The sequence below is a fragment of the Mustelus asterias genome, chromosome 3 (genome assembly GCF_964213995.1).
Source record: "Mustelus asterias chromosome 3, sMusAst1.hap1.1, whole genome shotgun sequence".
NCBI classification, from domain to species: domain Eukaryota; kingdom Metazoa; phylum Chordata; class Chondrichthyes; order Carcharhiniformes; family Triakidae; genus Mustelus; species Mustelus asterias.
In genome coordinates, this window is record NC_135803.1 from 30,950,451 (window position 1) to 30,969,128 (window position 18,678).

The 18,678-nt window shown below is 42.7% G+C and overlaps 2 protein-coding genes across 9 annotated transcripts in view; one reads left to right on the forward strand and one right to left on the reverse strand.

Moving 5' to 3' along the window:
• abcc5 (ATP-binding cassette, sub-family C (CFTR/MRP), member 5) overlaps positions 1–5,557 on the reverse strand; it is a 110,532-nt gene extending 104,975 nt beyond the window's left edge. The window contains exons 1-2 of the mRNA XM_078206917.1: positions 5,113–5,557; positions 1,705–1,859 (exon numbers count right to left, since the gene is read on the reverse strand). Of these exons, the coding sequence (XP_078063043.1) occupies positions 1,705–1,815 (111 nt within the window). The 5' untranslated portion in view covers positions 1,816–1,859; positions 5,113–5,557. The remainder of the gene's footprint in view (positions 1–1,704; positions 1,860–5,112) is intronic.
• Positions 5,558–9,177: 3,620 nt separating this feature from the next.
• ttc14 (tetratricopeptide repeat domain 14) overlaps positions 9,178–18,678 on the forward strand; it is a 57,987-nt gene continuing 48,486 nt past the window's right edge. For all 8 annotated transcript variants that reach the window (XR_013496762.1, XM_078206922.1, XM_078206925.1 and 5 more), the window contains exons 1-5: positions 9,178–9,628; positions 15,745–15,866; positions 17,160–17,359; positions 17,887–17,971; positions 18,066–18,195. Coding sequence is in view for 7 of the 8 variants with exons in the window: in XM_078206922.1 (XP_078063048.1) it covers positions 9,492–9,628; positions 15,745–15,866; positions 17,160–17,359; positions 17,887–17,971; positions 18,066–18,195 (674 nt within the window). In the remaining variant the exon portion in view is untranslated. The remainder of the gene's footprint in view (positions 9,629–15,744; positions 15,867–17,159; positions 17,360–17,886; positions 17,972–18,065; positions 18,196–18,678) is intronic.

Here is an 18,678-nt window from a genome sequence, read left to right on the forward strand (position 1 = left end):
ATAAACTCTTAAGGCTCTAAATTCTATCAACTGTAACATTTTAGATGCTGCCTTACATTTGTAATTACACTAGCAGTTGTAGCTGGAAAAAGTATTTACTACTCAACCATTAATCAAGAATATGTTGTACATATCCAACATAGGCCACTCAATTTATTCAAGGCCGGGTTAAATTTGTCGCAGACAAGGGAGTCAAGGGTTATGGGGGCAGATGGGAAATTGGAGTTGAGACCACAATTACAGCAGCCATGATCGTATTAAATGGTGGAACAGGCCTGAAGGGCTGAATGGCCTACTCCTGCCCTTAAGTCTCATGGTCCTATGATCAGATGCAACAATTATGACACTTGGTACAGCACATTCTCTAATACTCAAAACAAAGCACACAGATAACTGCTACTGTATTAGTTGGCTAAAGTACAGAAAACAAAGTATTTTTGGACCACTGCTATACTCAGGGGTTAGTGTAAGGATCACTGCTCCTCTTTATCCCTGACTGGATTTAGCTCTGGGGCACATTATCAAAATCTGCACATGACACAAAAATAGGCAAGCGTGGTCAACTATGAAGTGCCTTCAAGAAGATGTTTACAGGTTAACAGCTTGGGCAGATAAAGAGAGGACCAAATCTTAATGCAGAAAATACATTTTAAGCGGAAGGAAAGGACACAGACACGGTAAAACTTTGAAAGAGGACATTTTAGGAGTTCAGATAGACAAATCTTTACAAGTGGGGCAAAGAGTTGGTTATGCTTTTAAAAAAATACATTTCCAGACTTCAATTGGGCAAAGAATACATAAATAAGTCACAGCACTAAACTTTTACAAAATCAAAGACTTGGGCAAAATGCCATATTTGGATAACAAACTTTAGGGTTTCATGGTTGAAAAGGTGCAGAAGACATTTATTAAGATGACACGATGATTGAGGACTTTTAATTATAAGGTGAGGGGGGGAATTGGAGCATTTTTCCCAAGAACCAAAAAAGTTAAGGTGAGAGCTAACAAAGACTCTAGAAAATAAAGAGGAACACTTATAGGGGAGGTTGAGATAAATTACAAGTCAATAACGTACTGAATCACAAAAACAACAAAGAGGAGTTAGGGCCTTTTTTAAAATCCAAGTGTTGTTAGGGCAGGGATACCACATCAGAAAAGGTGGTGGAAACAGAATTATGAAGCCATTAAAACTTATAGAGAAACGGGCTATGTGGATTGTCCAAGAGCCAATTCCAGTTCAATGCGCGAATAGCCAAAGCTCCATGTCTTTATGGAACATACATTGACATTGAGCCTTGCCTTTGCTCGGAGAAAATTCTGTAGCTTCTTAAGTTCTGTTATAGCAAAATTGTTCAGTTGATTTCTTATCATGAACTTCTTTACCCAAACAAGTGAAAATGTGGAACTTGCTACCACGGAGTGATTTAAATGGATAGTATTATTTAAGAGGAGGCTAAATAAGCATGTGAGGGAAAAGAGAACAGAGGAATATGCTCAGAGACACTTGGATGAAGAAGGATGAGAGGAGTCTCGAGTTGAACATAAATGGCAGCAAGGCCTAGCTTGGCCAAATGACCTGTTTCTGAGCTGCATATTCTCTGCAATTTTAATAAGGCCATTCTATGTCAAAAATCAGCAAGTTGCTGCTCACACACACACAACAGCATTAAAACCTCTATATATAGGAAAACATACGAGTCTAACCTGGGTTTCCGTTTGTTCTTTATAGTTTTCCAAGTGCTGGGAATTTTGATTTCCTGATTTACACACAGGCTTGGAGATTGCATATTCTGTTCCAACGTCAATGTCCCTCATGTTCACATGCTTTTGAAATCAGGCCAAGATTTGATGTGTTTTCGCTTTCAAGTAGATATAAAGAAAAATAATTAAAAATTAAAACTCTAGTCAAAAAACAGACATGCTTGAAAATAAAGAAAAAGCTTCAACAACTCATGCTCAGGTTCACCAGGTTGATACCAGAGATGAGGGGTGTTGATTATGAGGAGAGACTGAGCAGATTGGGTTTGTACTCGTTGGAATTTAGAAGGCTGAGGGGGGATCTTATAGAGACCTAAAGATAATGAAGCGGCTGGATAGGGTAGAGGTGGAGAGATTCTTTCCACTTAGAAAGGAAGCTAGAACTAGAGGGCACAGCCTCAAAATAAAGGGGGGTCAGTTTAGGACAGAGTTGAGGAGGAACTTCTTCTCTCAGAGGGTGGTGAATCTCTGGAATTCTCTGCCCACTGAAGTGGTGGAGGCTACCTCATTGAATATGTTTAAATCACGGATAGATGGATTCCTGATCGGTCAGGGAATTAGCGGTTGTGGGGATCAGGCGGGTAAGTGGAACTGATCCACTTCAGGTCAGCCATGATCTTATTGAATGGTGGGGCAGGCTCAAGGGGCTAGATGGCCTACTCCTGCTCCTATTTCTTATGTTCTTATGTTCTTGGGCCCCGGGGCCAAGTCCCATCACAGTAGATGGTGGAATTTGAATTCAATATTTTTAAAAATCTGGAATTAAGAATTTACTGATGACCATGAAACCATTGTCGATTGTTGAAAAACCCATCTGCTTCACTCATGTCCTTTAGGGAAGGAAATCTGCTGTCCTTACCTGGTCTGGCCTACATGTGACTCCAGAGTCACAGTAATGTGATTGACTCTCAACTGCCCTCTGAACAAGAGCAACTAGGGATGAGCAATAAATGCTGGCAAACCAGTGAAGCCCATGTCCCATGAATGAATAAAAAAAAGACTTGGCAGCATAGTCTGAAGAATAAGTCATTCGATATTTCAAGTCTTAAATCCTTCCTCATGACGACATGCCAAACGGCAACTGTTTTCTATGTAAACACATTGCTCCTTGCCCATCCAGGCACAGAAGGTAAGGTGCGGCTCTAGCATGGTCATTTCAAGGGTAGCATTTTGTGAATACAAACAGTAAAATCTGTTTTCATTGTCAATCTTCTTCCTCACACTGAGGGGTAACCTAGATTTCACTACAATTTTGTTGTTCTTTTAATATTGTTTAATGACAATAAACTAATCCATTCTTTTGAAACTCAACAGTACTTTCAAGTTTTTAAATTATTGAATTGCTGGGCTACACTTAACCCATTGCCGAATTCTTCGGCTTTGGGTCTGCCCTCGCATACAGTGTCCATTATTCTCAGCACTGCATTCTAAATGCAGAATAATCTTGCACGAGAGCAAAATAGGTACAGTATAGTACATTAAAATGCAAAATATTTAACTGGGATTACCGTAACATGCTTATGTGCTAGAGTACTTAACCCTCTGTCATATTGCATCCCTGCTAAAATGATTATATGGATAACAAAAGCCAGTTCATGATTAAACCAGTTTTTGACAGGTTTATTCAGCAACCACTTGCAGCACTACTCAACCTCTTAAATATTAGCTCCTTTTGCCAGGAAGGAACATGGGAAACACAAAATCTTACAACACAGGAATAGGTTATTCAACTCATTATGTTCATGCCAGCTGTGACGTTGATGTACCTTTAAGAAGTGTTTTTTTTAAATCATCTTCTTTGCAGTTGTCAGCAAACTTTTTCAGTTTGTTTTTCTCATTGTTGCCGGGCTGTCTACAAACAAGTCTTTTTTATTGCTACTTAAATAGGGGTTTGTTTATTTTTACTGGGATATTTATGACTCTGCATTGTTAGGAAAAAAACTGGTTGGCAGGTCAAGTAAGTTTTTTTCATTTTCAGTTAGGAGCTGCAATTTTGAGATTTTAGTCATCAAGCTGAAAAGAAGTCCCTCTCTCTCCCTGGTTTTGAAAATTCTGCTGGTCACCTGAAAGGTCTTGCCTTTCAGAAGGGGGAAAACCAGCTGTTGGAGGCTTGCCGAGTCTCCCTGGTGATTTGGGAAGCTGTTCTGAATCTATCCAGAGAACTGCAGACTTCATCCAAAGGTCTCAATTCCAGTATCATGTGAGCATTAGTCTTTGCTGCGTTAAACCTGTGAATGGGGTCTTGTGTCTACGAGATTGGTTTGATTGGAACACATTGGATATACTTGTTGAGGGTTATACATTATAGTGGTTGTTCTGTTTCTTGTTTGTAACTGAGAACATTATTTGCCAATTTTCTTACTATATATATTAACTATATTCTTAAATAAACTTTGTTTGATAGAAGCTCCCTAGTGGGTCATTTGAATCAAACCTGAAGTGAAGCATATCATGCTTATCCTAACCAAATTCAACAGGCAAAACTTATGATCCAGGCGGGCTCCATAAAACATTTTGGAGTTTCTGACCTGAACCATAACACAGCTGTAGAAATAAGTTATGGAGCTGAATCCCATCTTTCAGATCTTGGTCCATGTAGGTTACTTTGTGTAGTTTTCTTTAATACAATGAAGATTTATACTTTGAAACACCCTTCCAGAAAGTGAGAATGCCCAAAAACCCGAGGGGGTGAAAAAGTACTTATCTACCCCCTAATCTTTCTACTAGTTACTTTAGATGTATTTATTGCCTCTAGGTGTTGCCCTCCCGGCTGATGGGAATAGATCCTTCCTATCCACTCTAAGTCCTTCACAATATAATACACCTAAAAAATGAATCGCCCCTCAACTTCCCCTGGAAAAAAATAACCCCAGCCTATCCAATCTTTCCACATAACTAAAATTCTCCATTCCTGGCAACATCATTGTAAATCTCTTCTGTAAGTACCCTCTTCTGAATGCGATCACATCCTACCTGCAATGGCTTGGCCAGAACAGTACACAGTACTCTAAGCTGTAGCCTAACTGGCGTTCGATACAGTACAAGCATTACAAGCTTTGGTAAGGAACTGGCGTTCCTCAAACTGGCGTTTGATACAGTACAAGCAAGGAGGGCAGGGGAGGTAATGTTTGTGTTGTAGAAAATACCATATTCTTATATGTTATGCCTTGCCAATAAAGGAAAGTAACCCTTGCGCCTTCTCATTACCCCTCCTGCTATATTCAGCGATCAAGATCCTTGTCTGCACTGGTCAGCCTCCTGTCAGTAGTGTATGCTCTGGTTGTGTTTGCCCTCCCCAAATGCATTGACTTGGGCTACAAATATCAGCCATGCCGAGTATCTTGGTGTGGGTACCTGCTGCTCCGATTGCACTCCAGTTGCGACACGATCCAGTTAAAAACAATTCACCGGTTTAATCTTCACCCGAAAGCTCTCGTCTCTCGCCGTGTGGCTGACCTGTCTTCCCCCCCCTTCTTCTTCGCCTTCTGGTCTTGGATTCGTTGTCGGACGTATTTGTTTTTACCCCACTGACGGATGTAATGTTATTCGCTCCTTAAAATGGTTTTGATCGGGAGTTCCAGGTCGGTCAGATTCTGGGTAAACGGCATTCGTTCATGTTTTTTTTTCCTTTCCCCCTTTTAAATCTGTCGCGCTGGATGTTTCCAGGAACTAAAACGTTTCCGTCAAAAAAAAACCCTCAGCCCTCCCCCCCCACTTCGGTTGAACGTCTCTTTTCCTTGGGGAAAATCTGCACCGCTGATTGAGGGGAATTAACCTCGGTGCGTCAATCGGGAGGGGAGCCCAGGGCACGCCGGGAGTTGTAGTCCTTCACCCGGCATCCCCTCCGTCAGGGAGATAGAGCGGGCCCCTACCAGGAAAACTCCATCCCCCGGCAAACACCGCGCCAGATCGATGCGTCACCCGCATTGCCGACGGACGCCAGGCGCCGCGTGCGCGGCGCGTTGTGCGGGGCACGCGCGGCGGGCACGACTGCAGCAAAAAAAAGGCGGCAGCAGCAGAAAGCAAGGGCTGGCCGCTCGCCACTGCACTGGTACGTGTGAGGGATGCGCTGCTGCTGCTGCTGCTGCTGCTGCAGCTACACCGCTCCCCCCCCCCTCCCTCCCTCAGAACCCCCCACTCCGCCCACCAAAAATCACTCATCTGGAATTTCCTCAAAAAGTGAAATACTGCGGGTGTTGGAAACTTGCACTATTTTTTAAAAACATAGTCAAATGCTGGGAACCAACCCCACATGCCGCATCGAGAGAAAAATCAAGACATCATTAACGTTTAAATCCCATAAGCTTTCAACGCATTTCTTAACTAGTTTGGTTTGGAACTCAACTGATCCAATAAATGTCATCCGCAGCCCATGAGTCAGGTTGGTGAACTCTGGAAATTCCTGCCAAGCTGGTGAGAAATGCACCCAGATAAATACTGCGGATGCTGGAATCTGAATCTTCCGGGGATGCCTTCCCTGAAGAAGTAGTGCTCCTCTTTCGCACAGCTCTGACCAAGGGTCATCCTGACTGGGAATCACAGTGTAGAAGGCCATTCGGCCCATCGAGTCTGTACCGACAACAATCCCACCCAGACCCTGTCCCTGTAACCCCCCATATTTACCCTGTTAATCCCCCTGGCACTAAGGGTCAATTTAACACAGTCAATCAACCTATCCTGCGCATCTTTGCAGTGTGGGAGGAAACCAGAGCACCCGGTGGAAACCCACGCAGACACGGGGAGAATGTGCAAACTGACACCCGAGGCCGGAATCAAACTTGGGTCCCTGGCTCTGTGAGGCTGCAGTGCTAACCACTGTGCCACCGAGCTGCCCCTGACGTTGGCTGTATTCTCGCTCTACAAATGTTGTCAGACCGGCTGAGTTTTTTTCCAGCATTTTCTGTTTTCTTGTGAGACATCCACCCAATTTGGGTTTCTTCAATACACAAAAATGTTGCTCGTACACAACAGGCCAGACCACATCTGTAAAGCAAAAAGAAATATCTTGGGTATTTATGCCTCTTTATTAGAGGCTGGGGACAGGGGTAGGCCTTTTAGCCCGTCAAACCTGTGCTCTAAACCAGAGATAAGGTTTTAAAATACAATAGAGATGGAGAGCAACAATGGAGAGGTGGGTTAATCGACCCTGTTTTTCAGAGTAATTCAGCTCTGTGCATTCGAGATACTAGATTCCCACAAACTGTTCAAAATTCTTCATTTGCCATTTTTAGTTAAATAACTGAAATTTTAATTTTCAAGCTAAGGATCTGAAATACACTACACTCGTGGGGCCTCCTCTCTCCACCCCACTAATGTAGTTACTCATCCATGTCTTCCTTCATCGGTGAACTCCACGTTTAATGTTTAAAATTACACATAAAACATTGTGTCATGAAAGAAAAAATCCTGCAAACAGTAAAAGACCACCAGCAGCAGAAAAAAAAATAATGCTAGATAATTGAGCCAAGACCCAAAGTGGAAGTGGGGGAAGGCAGGTTGTGTCAGGAATGGTTTAACAGATCCAGGTGCCCTGGTCATATCGGCCAAAATGGTCAAGTGGTTGAGAATCTTTGCCTAGTTCCTCTGTTCCATTGCTAAGGACACTGAAGATCTGCCATTACCAAATAAACTTATTGGACTTTAACCTGGTATTGTGAGACTTCTTACTGTGCCTACCCCAGTCCAACGCCGGCATCTCCACATCATAAGTCGAAAAGGTAGCAAAGCTGACAAATGGGTCAGTGATCTGTTCTATATTCCACAATAGCCAAATCATGTAAGCAAAAGTTTATTTGCGTAGATTCCATTATAAATATACCCACTAACAATGATAATGTGAAAGGTCAACTTGACAACTTTGACAAAAATGTGAGAATAAATAGACAAGCGGAGAAGAGAAAAAATGCACAAAGATGTAAGATTATTACTGAATCTGCCATGAAATTACACACTTGGGGGTCACACACAGTTTCAGCTTGGGTCACTGTCTGTGCGGAGTCTGCACACTGTCCCCGTATCTGCGTGGGTGTCCTCTGGGTGCTCCGAGTTCCTCCCACAGTCTGAAAGACGTAATGGTTAGGCGCATTGGCCATTCTAAATTCTCCCTCAGTGTACCCGAACAGGCGCCAGAGTGTGGTGACTAGGGGATTTTCATAGTAACTTCATTGCAGTGTTAATGTAAACCTACTTATGACACTAATAAATAAATGTTTCTCTCTCCACAAATGCTTCCGGACCTGCTGAGTATTTCCAGCACTTTCTGCTTTCATTTCAAATATCCAGCACCAACGGCATTCTGCTTTTTGTGTTATCTCTGGTGAATCGGCCAATACTTATCTTTCAATCAGCACCAAGTGGTCATGATCGCATTGCTGTTTGTCTGCGCAAATTGGCCACCATGTTGCCTACATTACAACAGTCATTGCACTTCCTTCAAAAATACTTGCTTGGTTGTAAAGCACTTTGGGCTGTCCTGAAGTGGTGAAAGGCAGTATGTGGACCATAAGATATAGGAACAGAATTAGGCCATTCAGCCCATCGAGTCTGCTCCGCCATTCAATCATGGCTGATAGGTTTCTCAACCCTATTCTCCCACTTTTTCCCGTAACCTTTGATCCCTTTACCAATCAAGAACCTACCTATCTCTGTCTTAAACACAGTCAATGACCTGGCCTCCACAGCCTTCTGTGGCAATGAATTCTACAGATTCACCACCCTCTGGCTGAAGAAATTCCTCATCTCGGTTCTAAAGGGTCGGCCCTTTACTCTGAGGCTGAGCCGGTTGATCCTAGTCTCTTCTACTCACGGAAACATCTTCCCCACGACCACTCTACCCCAGCCTTTCAATATCCTGTAAGTTTCAATGAGATGCCCCATCTGCCTTCCCTTTCACAAATTGGCAAGATGAAGGAAAAGGAGGTGACAGTGCGCAGACTCGAAGCAACAGAAGCGGCACCTGCGAGTGCGGTAGAGCGGAGCGCACAGGCGCGGGGAGAGGAGAGGTGGAGCGGAACGCGCAGGCGCGGGGAGAGGTGAGCGGGGCGCGCATGCGCGGTGGCGCGGATCGATCGGGGTGGGGAGGTGGAGCGCGCAGGCGCGGGGAGTGGGAGGTGGAGCGCGCAGGCGCGAGGGGAGGCGGAGCGCGCAGGCGCGGGGCATGTGGCAGTGGAGCAGAGCGCGCAGGCGCGGGGAGAGGGGCGGCGGAGCGGAGTGCGCAGGCGCAGGGCGAGGGAGTGGAGCAGGGCGCGCAGGCGCGGGGAGAGGGGCGAGGGAGTGGAGCGCGCAGGTACTGGGTGAGGGAGGTGGAGCGGAGGGCGCAGGCGCAGAGCGAGGGCGGTGGAGTGGAGCGCGCAGGCGCAGGGCGAGGGAGGTGGAGCGGAGGGCGCAGGCGCAGGGCGAGGGAGGTGGAGCGGAGGGCGCAGGCGCAGAGCGAGGAAGGTGGAGTGGAGGGCGCAGGGCGAGGGAGGTGGAGCGGAGGGCGCAGGTGCAGGGTGAGGGAGGTGGAGAGGAGCGCGCAGGCGCAGGGCGAGGGAGGTGGAGCGGAGCGCGCAGGCGCAGAGCGAGGGAGGTGGAGCGCGCAGGCGCGGGATGTGCCTCTGGCGCTGGGCTGAAATGTCTGTGTGCTCTTACTTGTGTGCTCGATTGTGCCACGTTAGCCCTCGCTCAACCCCAACCAACTTCTGGAGGCAATATGTCGAGGAGTTTGGTCAGTGGGCGTTAAATTGTTGCTGAATATGAACAAGGACCTCATGCGCCAGTCGGTGGGTTATCACGGGCCCACCTTGTTGTCTCTCCTGAAAAGTGAACAATATGAGAACACAGACATCCAGAGCGTTTCGACCGAGTTCTTGAAAACAGCGCTTCATCACAGGTAGACAGACAGCCTCCCTCTTTAACTGAGCTCCAACATCCTCCCCGCCTACTTTAACCAGCAGGTTTGCAGGGAGTCCTCCTACACTTAACCATAATTCAGCTGCTGCAGAAAATGCTACTTATCCAAACTCAGCCATTTTTAGGCCTGTGCCTGTTTATGTTGTGTCTGGAAGGAGTCACGGTCCGCCAGCGTTAAATCTGATTCCCCCGGGTCCAAAACCAGACCAGAGTTAGTCCTGGGGAATTAATCGCAATTTTAATTTTAAAACGTGGCCTATTTCTGGCGAAAGCCACATTATGGAAATAAGATGGATTGCGAGTCTTAAACAAAACTTTCATGCAAAAACTCCACTCTCGCGATGTAAATCTGTAACGTCTTTGCAGTTAAGCTGGTCTTCCACCTTTCCCAGTGCTGAACCATTAACTAAGAAACAGGAGTATTGGACAGGCAGGGGTATCTACTGAAACAGTTGGAGACTGGATATGTGTCCATAAAAGTGAAGAAAATATTTGCGGGGGCGGTGGTACATGGAAAAGGCTGCAAAATATGTTTTGGAAAAACAAATAGTATTGTAGTTCGCGGACAGACGAAATGTACCCATATAGGATAAACTGTAATGGTATTTAACTACATGTCCTTTTGTAGATTATAGTCCCAAATGTGGTTCCTAAACCTGTGTTGAATTTGGTGACAACATGTAATCAACAATAAGGACAGTGCAGTTACTGTGCCAACAATTTGTATTATATAGTCCCTTTTCACATAGAAAAACATCTTGGTGCTTCACAGTGTGACCAAATAAAAATTGACACTAGGCTATGTGAGAAGTTATTAGGGCAGGTGAACAAAAGCTTGGTCAGAATGCTAGGTTTTAAGTAGCATCTTAAAGGTCATGATGTGGAGATGCCGGCGTTGGACTGGGGTAAGCACAGTAAGAAGTCTCACAACGGATTAAAGTCCAACACGTTTATTCAGTAGCATAAGCTTTCAGAGCGCTGCCCCTTCATCAGATGAGTGAAGGGGCACCTTAAAAGTGTAAAGAGAGATTTAGAGACGGAATTCCATAGTTTAGGGCTTTGATTGTTGAAGGAGGTCATAACTAGTAGAGGTTGTAGGGCTGGAGATGATTAGGAATAAGGAGGGATGATACCATGGAGGGCCTTCAAAACAAGGATGAGAATTTTAAATTTAAGTGTTGTTTAACCAGGGGCCAATGTAGATTAGTGAGCACGATAGTGACAGGAATATCAGGCAGATTTCACTGCGAAGCATTGACTTTGGGCATTGATGACTTTGGTGTCATGACTAACTTTATAAAGACTCTCATCATTGTTTGCCTTTCATATGCAATGGGACATTTCTATTAAAATCGCTGGCTTGCCTTAATCAAGATGTCTGAAAAGTGATCCAGTCAATGTATTGTGCTCAGAATTTTAATTAGAGGTTGTTTCCCTCAGGAGTTAGTGCTATTTCCTGAAATTTTGTCCATGTTGTATAAAAACTAAATTTGCATCTTCCATGGGTATTTAAAATCTTCTATATATCCAGGAAATAGTTATTTCCATGTAGCAACAGTGAAATTGAGTGATTTTGCCTTAAGAAAAGTCAGAGATTATAGCATCTATTTGAACACAGTTCTAGAATCTACAAAATAATAGATTAAAAGATGAAAGAATGGAGCACGTACTAAATTTCCAACGTTAACTCTAGTGCACTGGCATTTTGGGAGCGGCACTATGTAAATGCAACGTGATAGTTAAAATCTGCCAGCAAACTCCTAATTGTTTTTTCTTCCCCAAGTCTAACTGTAAGTATGCTTTCCTAAGTGTAATATCTGGAGAAGGTTAGCAGAACTTTATTGGAATAAATGAAAACTAGCTATATGAATTTCAATTATAATATCCTCCTATGATCAAAGATGGGTCCATATCCACAGATCTCTAAAGGTTGCCACTCAAGTGGATAGAGCTGTGAAGAAGGCCTATAGTGTGTTAGCTTTTATTAACAGGGGGTTGGAGTTTCAGAGCCGTGGGGTTATGCTGCAACTGTACAGGACCTTGGTGAGACCACATTTGGAATATTGTGTGCAGTTCTGGTCATCTCACTATAAGAAGGATGTGGAAGCGCTGGAAAGAGTGCAGAGGAGATTTACCAGGATGCTGCCTGGTTTGGAGGGTAGGTCTTATGAGGAAAGGTTGAGGGAGCTAGGGCTGTTCTCTCTGGAGCGGAGGAGGCTGAGGGGAGACTTAATAGAGGTTTAAAAAATGATGAAGGGGATAGATCGAGTGAACGTTCAAAGACTATTTCCTCGGGTGGATGGAGCTATTACAAGGGGGCATAACTATAGGGTTTGTGGTGGGAGATATAGGAAGGATATCAGAGGTAGGTTCTTTACGCAGAGAGTGGTTGGGGTGTGGAATGGACTGCCTGCAGTGATAGTGGAGTCAGACACTTTAGGAACATTTAAGCGGTTATTGGATAGGCACATGGGGCACACCAGGATGATAGGGAGTGGGATAGCTTGATCTTGGTTTCAGATAAAGCTCGGCACAACATCGTGGGCCGAAGGGCCTGTTCTGTGCTGTACTGTTCTATGTCATTAAGTGTCATTTTTCCAAGTGTTGCAGGAGAGGAAAATTAATTCGTGTTGAGGTCATGCTTTCACACTAGTAATTTTCAAAATGTGCTTATAAATATTTTTGAATGCTTAAGCCAGTGACCTATTTTTCAGTTGTAGGTTACACAATTGCAGATCAATTTGCTGAGTTAATTTGTTTCCTATGCTCCCTTTTAAATTTGGACATACATACCCATCACCAGCAACCAAACATCGACTCTGTGACCTGGCTTCAGTTGACAGTGGCAATAAGCAACAAGAACTTGCACTCATGTCCCTTTTTAATTTGAATAACTATACCAAGCCACCACAGAGGTCCAATGAAAAATGGACTCAAAGTCAAAGAAAGGAACAATGAAAGATTGGTCAGAGATCTGTTTTAAGGAATGTCTCAAAGGAAGAGAGTGAAGTGGTGAAGTTTTGGAAAGGAATGTTTAGGGCATGGAATTCAGACAGCTGAACTCAAAATAATCAGCAGTGGAATGGCGCAAGTATGTCAGAATTCATTTACGGAGTTTGAGGCTGATTCTATTTCTGGAGGAGGTTGCATAGATGAGGAAGAGAAATAGTGAATAGACTTGAACATAATGACAGAAGCAAAGAAAGGTACCTCAGCAGGAGGTGGACTGAGGTATGTGAGGTGTTGTGGAGATGGAATTAAACTGTCTTTGTTAACTTTTTTATTCTTTCACATCATGTGGGTGTAACTGGCTGGACCAGCATTTGTTGCCCATCTCATATTGTCCTCGAGAAGGTGCCAGCATGCAAAGCTGTGTATTGGATTGAATAGAGGGCTCCAGAGTTATTAAGTCTTGTTTAATTTGTGGCAATGGTTAGGGGGTAATTGATGGCAAGAGCGCGGAGTTCCTAACAGAGTTGAGGCTTTTACCTTCCTATTAATCCTATAAGATGGTTCAGGAACTCCAGAGTCTCAGTATAGGAGCCGGAAAATATGTAATTGCTGAAGATGGTGTGGCTATAATTGGATAACTAAGAATCGAGCCAACTGAGGACAATCGCTCTGAACTGGATCATGAAGGCGGTATGTTGGAAGATGCTGTGGATGACTCTGTTAAAGTTGCAGAGATATTGAGGGGTTGCACACCATGGCCCCAGTCGTTAGAAGATGCTATTTGCGGTTGGTGTTGTGGTACTGCAGAACCTTGGTTGGCGAGCTGCAGACAGATATGGGGAAAAGATGGACATAGATGTTGGGAGTCTCTGGGAGCAAGATGCGAGGGATCCACAGTTTGTTTTTTGGAAGTGGGAGGATGCAGGAGGAAGTAAGGACAACAGTTTGAAAGGCAAATGGACTGTACCTTAGGAGAAGGCACCATTTACCATGTGAGGCAGCTGGGGATTGAGCAGGGAAGTTTGGGGCTTGGCAATTGATAGGTAATAGGGTCAAGGGAACAGGAGTTGGTTTTCATCGACTAGCTCAGCCCTGGTTGTAGCTTGGTTTTCCATATACTTTCTGTCATACTTCGTTGAACACATGACCCCATTTGTGTTTTTTTTCAACTATCCTGTCACCATGACCAATGATGTGGAGATGTCGGCGTTGGACTGGGGTAAACACAGTAAGAAGTTTAACAACACCAGGTTAAAGTCCAACAGGTTTATTTGGTAGCAAAAGCCACACAAGCTTGTTGGACTTTAACCTGGTGTTGTTAAACTTCTTACCATGACCAATGCCAGAGTGATCTAGAAAATATATACTTTCTCATACCAACTGCTGTTTTGTCATTGCAGCTTCTTTTCTACACTTATTCTTTGGTGGCACAGTGGTTAGCCTCACAACGCCAGGGACCCGGATTCAATTCCGGCCTCTGGTGACGGTCTGTGTGGAGTTTGCACATTCTCCCTGTGTCTGTAGGTTTCCTCTGGGTGCTCTGGTCCTCACAGTCCAAAGATGTGCAGGTGAGATGGATTGGACATGATAAATTTACCCTTGGTGTCAGGAGGATTAGCAGGATAAATGCGTGGGGTTACGGGGTTAGGGCCTGAGTGGGATTGTTGTCGGTGTAGGTTTGATGGGCCGAATGGCCTCCTTCTGCACTGGAGGGATTCTATGACACACCATCAATGGCCATCCCTCAAGGCTTATTGCACTTGGCATGCAAAATAGGTCAGAGCCAACATGAGCGAACACGGACAAAAATGATTAGCCAGGCATTGAGAACTGTAACATCATGTTTAGTAAAAAAAAAAGTTGTAATTCCATTTTGCCATTAAGCAGGATTTTATTGGGTTTTTTTCTGTATTGAAAGCACTCACTTTTTAACTATGCCTTATTTTTATAGGTTACTTATGTTTTTTTTAAACCTCACATTTATGGTAAGCAGCTTGTTGCTGAAATATCTTTGGGGAGCTTTGGACTGACTAAATCCCACAATATAGGCTATGTTTGGAGTTGGAGAACTTGGACTCCAGATGGTGCTCAAGGTCCTTAGATTCTTGAATTTTTCTGCACTTAATTTACGAACATGTTATTTTTGTTGCATACTAATAGATATAGGTTATCTGCAATGAAAGTACTGTTTCCCTTTAGGCTGTTGACACTGTCAGAGGTTAGTCCAGGGAAGTCTCTCTTAATATTTACAAGAGGTGTCCCAGGTGGAAATGTTTGAAAACCCAGATGAAGAAGACTGTAAATCAGACTTTGAAAAGTAGAGTACTGCGGATGCTGGAAACAGGAAGTGCTAGCAATACTCAAAGTCAGGCAGCATCTGTGGGAAGAGAAACAGAGTTGACATTTCAGATCGATGACCTTTTATAATAACTGGGAAAAGTTAGCGATGCAATAGGTTTTGAGTAAAGAGGTGACTGGGACAGGATCAAAATGAAGGTAAACTTGATCAAACGCAAGAAGGAAAATAGGAAGCAGTGAAAATTAACAGGGTTAAAGAGGCAACTGAGATCCTGTTACAGAGAAGAGTAGAATTTCTTGAAGGTTGGGAGTCCTGCGAGGGGAGTGGCAGTGAACTGGACACTAATTGAAATGCAGGATGCTGAAAATCATTGTTTTGGGAGTGCAGCTGCAGTTTGCAGTCATTGAAGAGGAAATTTAAATAGTTGAATAAATGAAGAGGGGAATTTTTAGCTTGATCTGGTGTACTAGTAAACTTTAGGTGCCTTGTGTGTATCTCTATAGCTGGTGATAAAGGCATCAACTGGACTGCTGCACACTTGTCACCAAAAAAAAACTTTATAATCAGGCCAAAAAATAATAATTTTTCTTCCTTTATTGAAACACCATGTTGTACAATGTGCTGAAACATGATTTATGCAGTTTAAGATTACATGCAGTCATAGCTTTTCTATTTTGCATGCATTCAAGTATTAGATATTTTTGAGTGAAACTGTTGATCAGTCAGTTTGTGAAATTTCATGGTACATCAGTGTCTCAATCGTTCACATACATTATGGCTAATTGGACAAGGTCACAGTACAGAGAGCAATACTGTTTTTAATGCACTGTGCTACTGTTTTGCAGGAGGGATAGAAGAGTTGATAATATTGCTGTCCAGCAATTTATTGCAAGAAAAGCAGACCTTCTCTTTGCTCCATCATGGAAGTCATCAACAAGTACTGAACTGAATGACGAAGAGACTGAAGGTGATTGGGTAGCAAGCTCATGAAGTTGTCTAGACTGTTTTTGTCGACTATTTTTGCAATGTTTTCCTAATTTAAAAATTTGGAATGTTACTTAATTCAATTTTGCTGTCAGAAATGAATGCAGATTTGATCAATATTTAAGTTTTTTCACTTAAAATTTCTAAAGGATTGTTATTCATCTTTTTTTTTCTTGCTTTTGCTTTCCTCCTCCTTTCAGGCCCTGCCCATTTTCCTGACTGAAGAGCGGTACACTTTTGCCATTGTTGCCTTGAGGTGAATGAAGGGATGTCTAACAGCATTCTGGAATTACCTCTCAGCAAGTTGTGGATTCAAGTCCTACTTGAACACATAATCTAGCACTTTAGTGGAGTACTAAGGTGTCAGCTTTCGAAAAAAAGATCACTGCCTCCTCAGTTGGACATGAAAGATCCAATGGAATTATTTGCTGAAGTGCAGAAAGTCCTGGCCAACATATTTCTCAACCAACATCCAAAACAGATGATCTAGTCATTTATTTAATTGTTGTTTTTGGACTCTGCTGTGTGCAAACTAGATGCCACATGTCCTACATTTTAACAAGTGCTTAATTGGCTGTAAATGGCAGGGAAAGGTGCAATAAAGTACAAAAGTGAATTCTGAGATTGTGAAAGGTGCTATTTAAATACAATTTGTTTATTTAAATTTCTCCTGAACTATTTAAATTGGAAATACCTGTTGGATGCCTGCCACTGCTAGTGATTGAGGCAGCATACTTGGAATCATAGAATCCCTACAGCGCAGAAGGAGGCCATTCGGCCCATCAAGTCTGCATCAACCACAATCCCACCCAGGCCCTATTCCCATAACCCCACATATTTGCCCTGCCAATCCCTCTGACACTAGGGTCAATTTAGCATGGCCAATCAACCTAACCCACACATTTTTGGACTGTGGGAGAAAACCGCAGCAGCCAGAGGAAACCCATGCAAACACGGGAAGAAGTTGCTCAAAAGCATTCTGACCAAAATTCCAAGCAGCACCTGTACAGGAAGATGTACAAAAGGTGACCAATGCATTTTATCATTCTTGTGTGACCTGGAGAGAAGTGAAACAGGCTGGATTGAGAGGTTACTGTGATTGAAAATATATTTTGGAATAAAGTTCTAAAATAATTTTAACCATTGAAATTAATTAACATTTTAGAATAAATTATGCTCATTGCATGTAGATTTTGTTTTAGTGATAGTGTTATTACGAATTTCTGACAGAACCCCAAACACTCCCAAATATCTTGAAGTCCTTTTGTCTTTTCAGATTATTATGCAATTATGCCTCCTGTAGAACAGCTAATGGAGGTTCCAAGTGATGACAAAAGACAGTACTTTTTCCGCGATATTGAACGTGGAGACATAGTGATTGGGCGAGTTGCATCCATTCGTGATTTTGGATTCTTCATGACATTAATCAGTCTTGGAGGAGACCTTCGGCGGGATATTGAATCCTTGGAAATAACAGTAAGATATTGCAGCATGTATTATTGCTATAAAGATTAAGATTTTGGAAATAATGTAACTAACTAAGAATAGTTGTTACTGCATGTATTTGAAAGGAAAAGAGAATATTTACAATAAATTCACCAGAATTACCTACAGTCTGATAATTAAAATAACTTGTTTTCAGGATTAAATTTCTCTCATTTGTAAATTTAGATGTAAAACAGAATGCATTGTGATTAAATTTGTATTCTTTTTATGTGCGATTACCTCAGTTCATGAAGTGAGTTATGGTCAGCACAGTGAATGACCCAAATCATCATCTATATAATGTTTTTCCAAATTTGTGTGTTTTACTCCCTGGCTTAAAAAAGAAATCACAATTGGCTGATTTATCTTCGGAAACATATGAACGCTTGAAACTGCGGGACTGATCTTTAAGTTAATCAAACAGCCTTTAAATTTGACCAAGCAGTTGTTCTAGGATGTGCAAAATGCACCATAGAAAATGGAACTATGTATTAATTAGATGTTTAAAATTATTACAGGCACTTTGTCCAGTAAGAGATGTGCCTTCACATGGAAAACATGAAGATCCTTTGTCTTACTTTCAAATAGGAGATCTCATAAGAGGTATTGAAAATTGGTAATATTTATTAGCAAATTTATGTTGTTTAGAATGTGCCTCTGCTTTCATACATGCATCTCTCTTCAATCTATTTTACAGCGGTTTTAAAAGATGTTGATCGTTATCATGAAAGACTTGCGGTAACGTTGCATCCTTCAGCTCTTCCAACTCATCTTTCGCATTGGAAATTGGGTGTCATCAGTGGTGAAGATCTTCCTGCGTACTACAGGTACAAAAAGTACAACTCTTTCCCCCCTCTTATTCATTGAATTGTCTTTTGCTACCTTCATTTTATTTTAACTTGAAAGGGGCTCAGCCTTTCCCCGAGGTTTGGACTGGAACTTGATACTTTTGTCCAGACATATGGCTTTACTAGGTGAATGCAGAATATGCAATGTGTATAATTTCCCAGGATCTATCCGTATCGTATGTTACAATCCCTGTACAGCTTGGTAACTTTTTAAAAAGGAAGTGATCCCCACAATGCTAATAGAAGGAAAACCACTGGGCAAGAATTCACTTTTAAAAACTTTAACTGTAACAAACAAACTAAAATCAAAATTCAACCATTAATTAACTGGCCCAGGATATTAACATTTTGTTAGATCTCTCGCTTCCCATCCAATCATTTTGACTTTAGTTGCGTTCACCAGCAGCTATGTTTCATCAGAAGTCATGATGTTGTGGCTTTTGCTGCCAAATAAACCTGTTG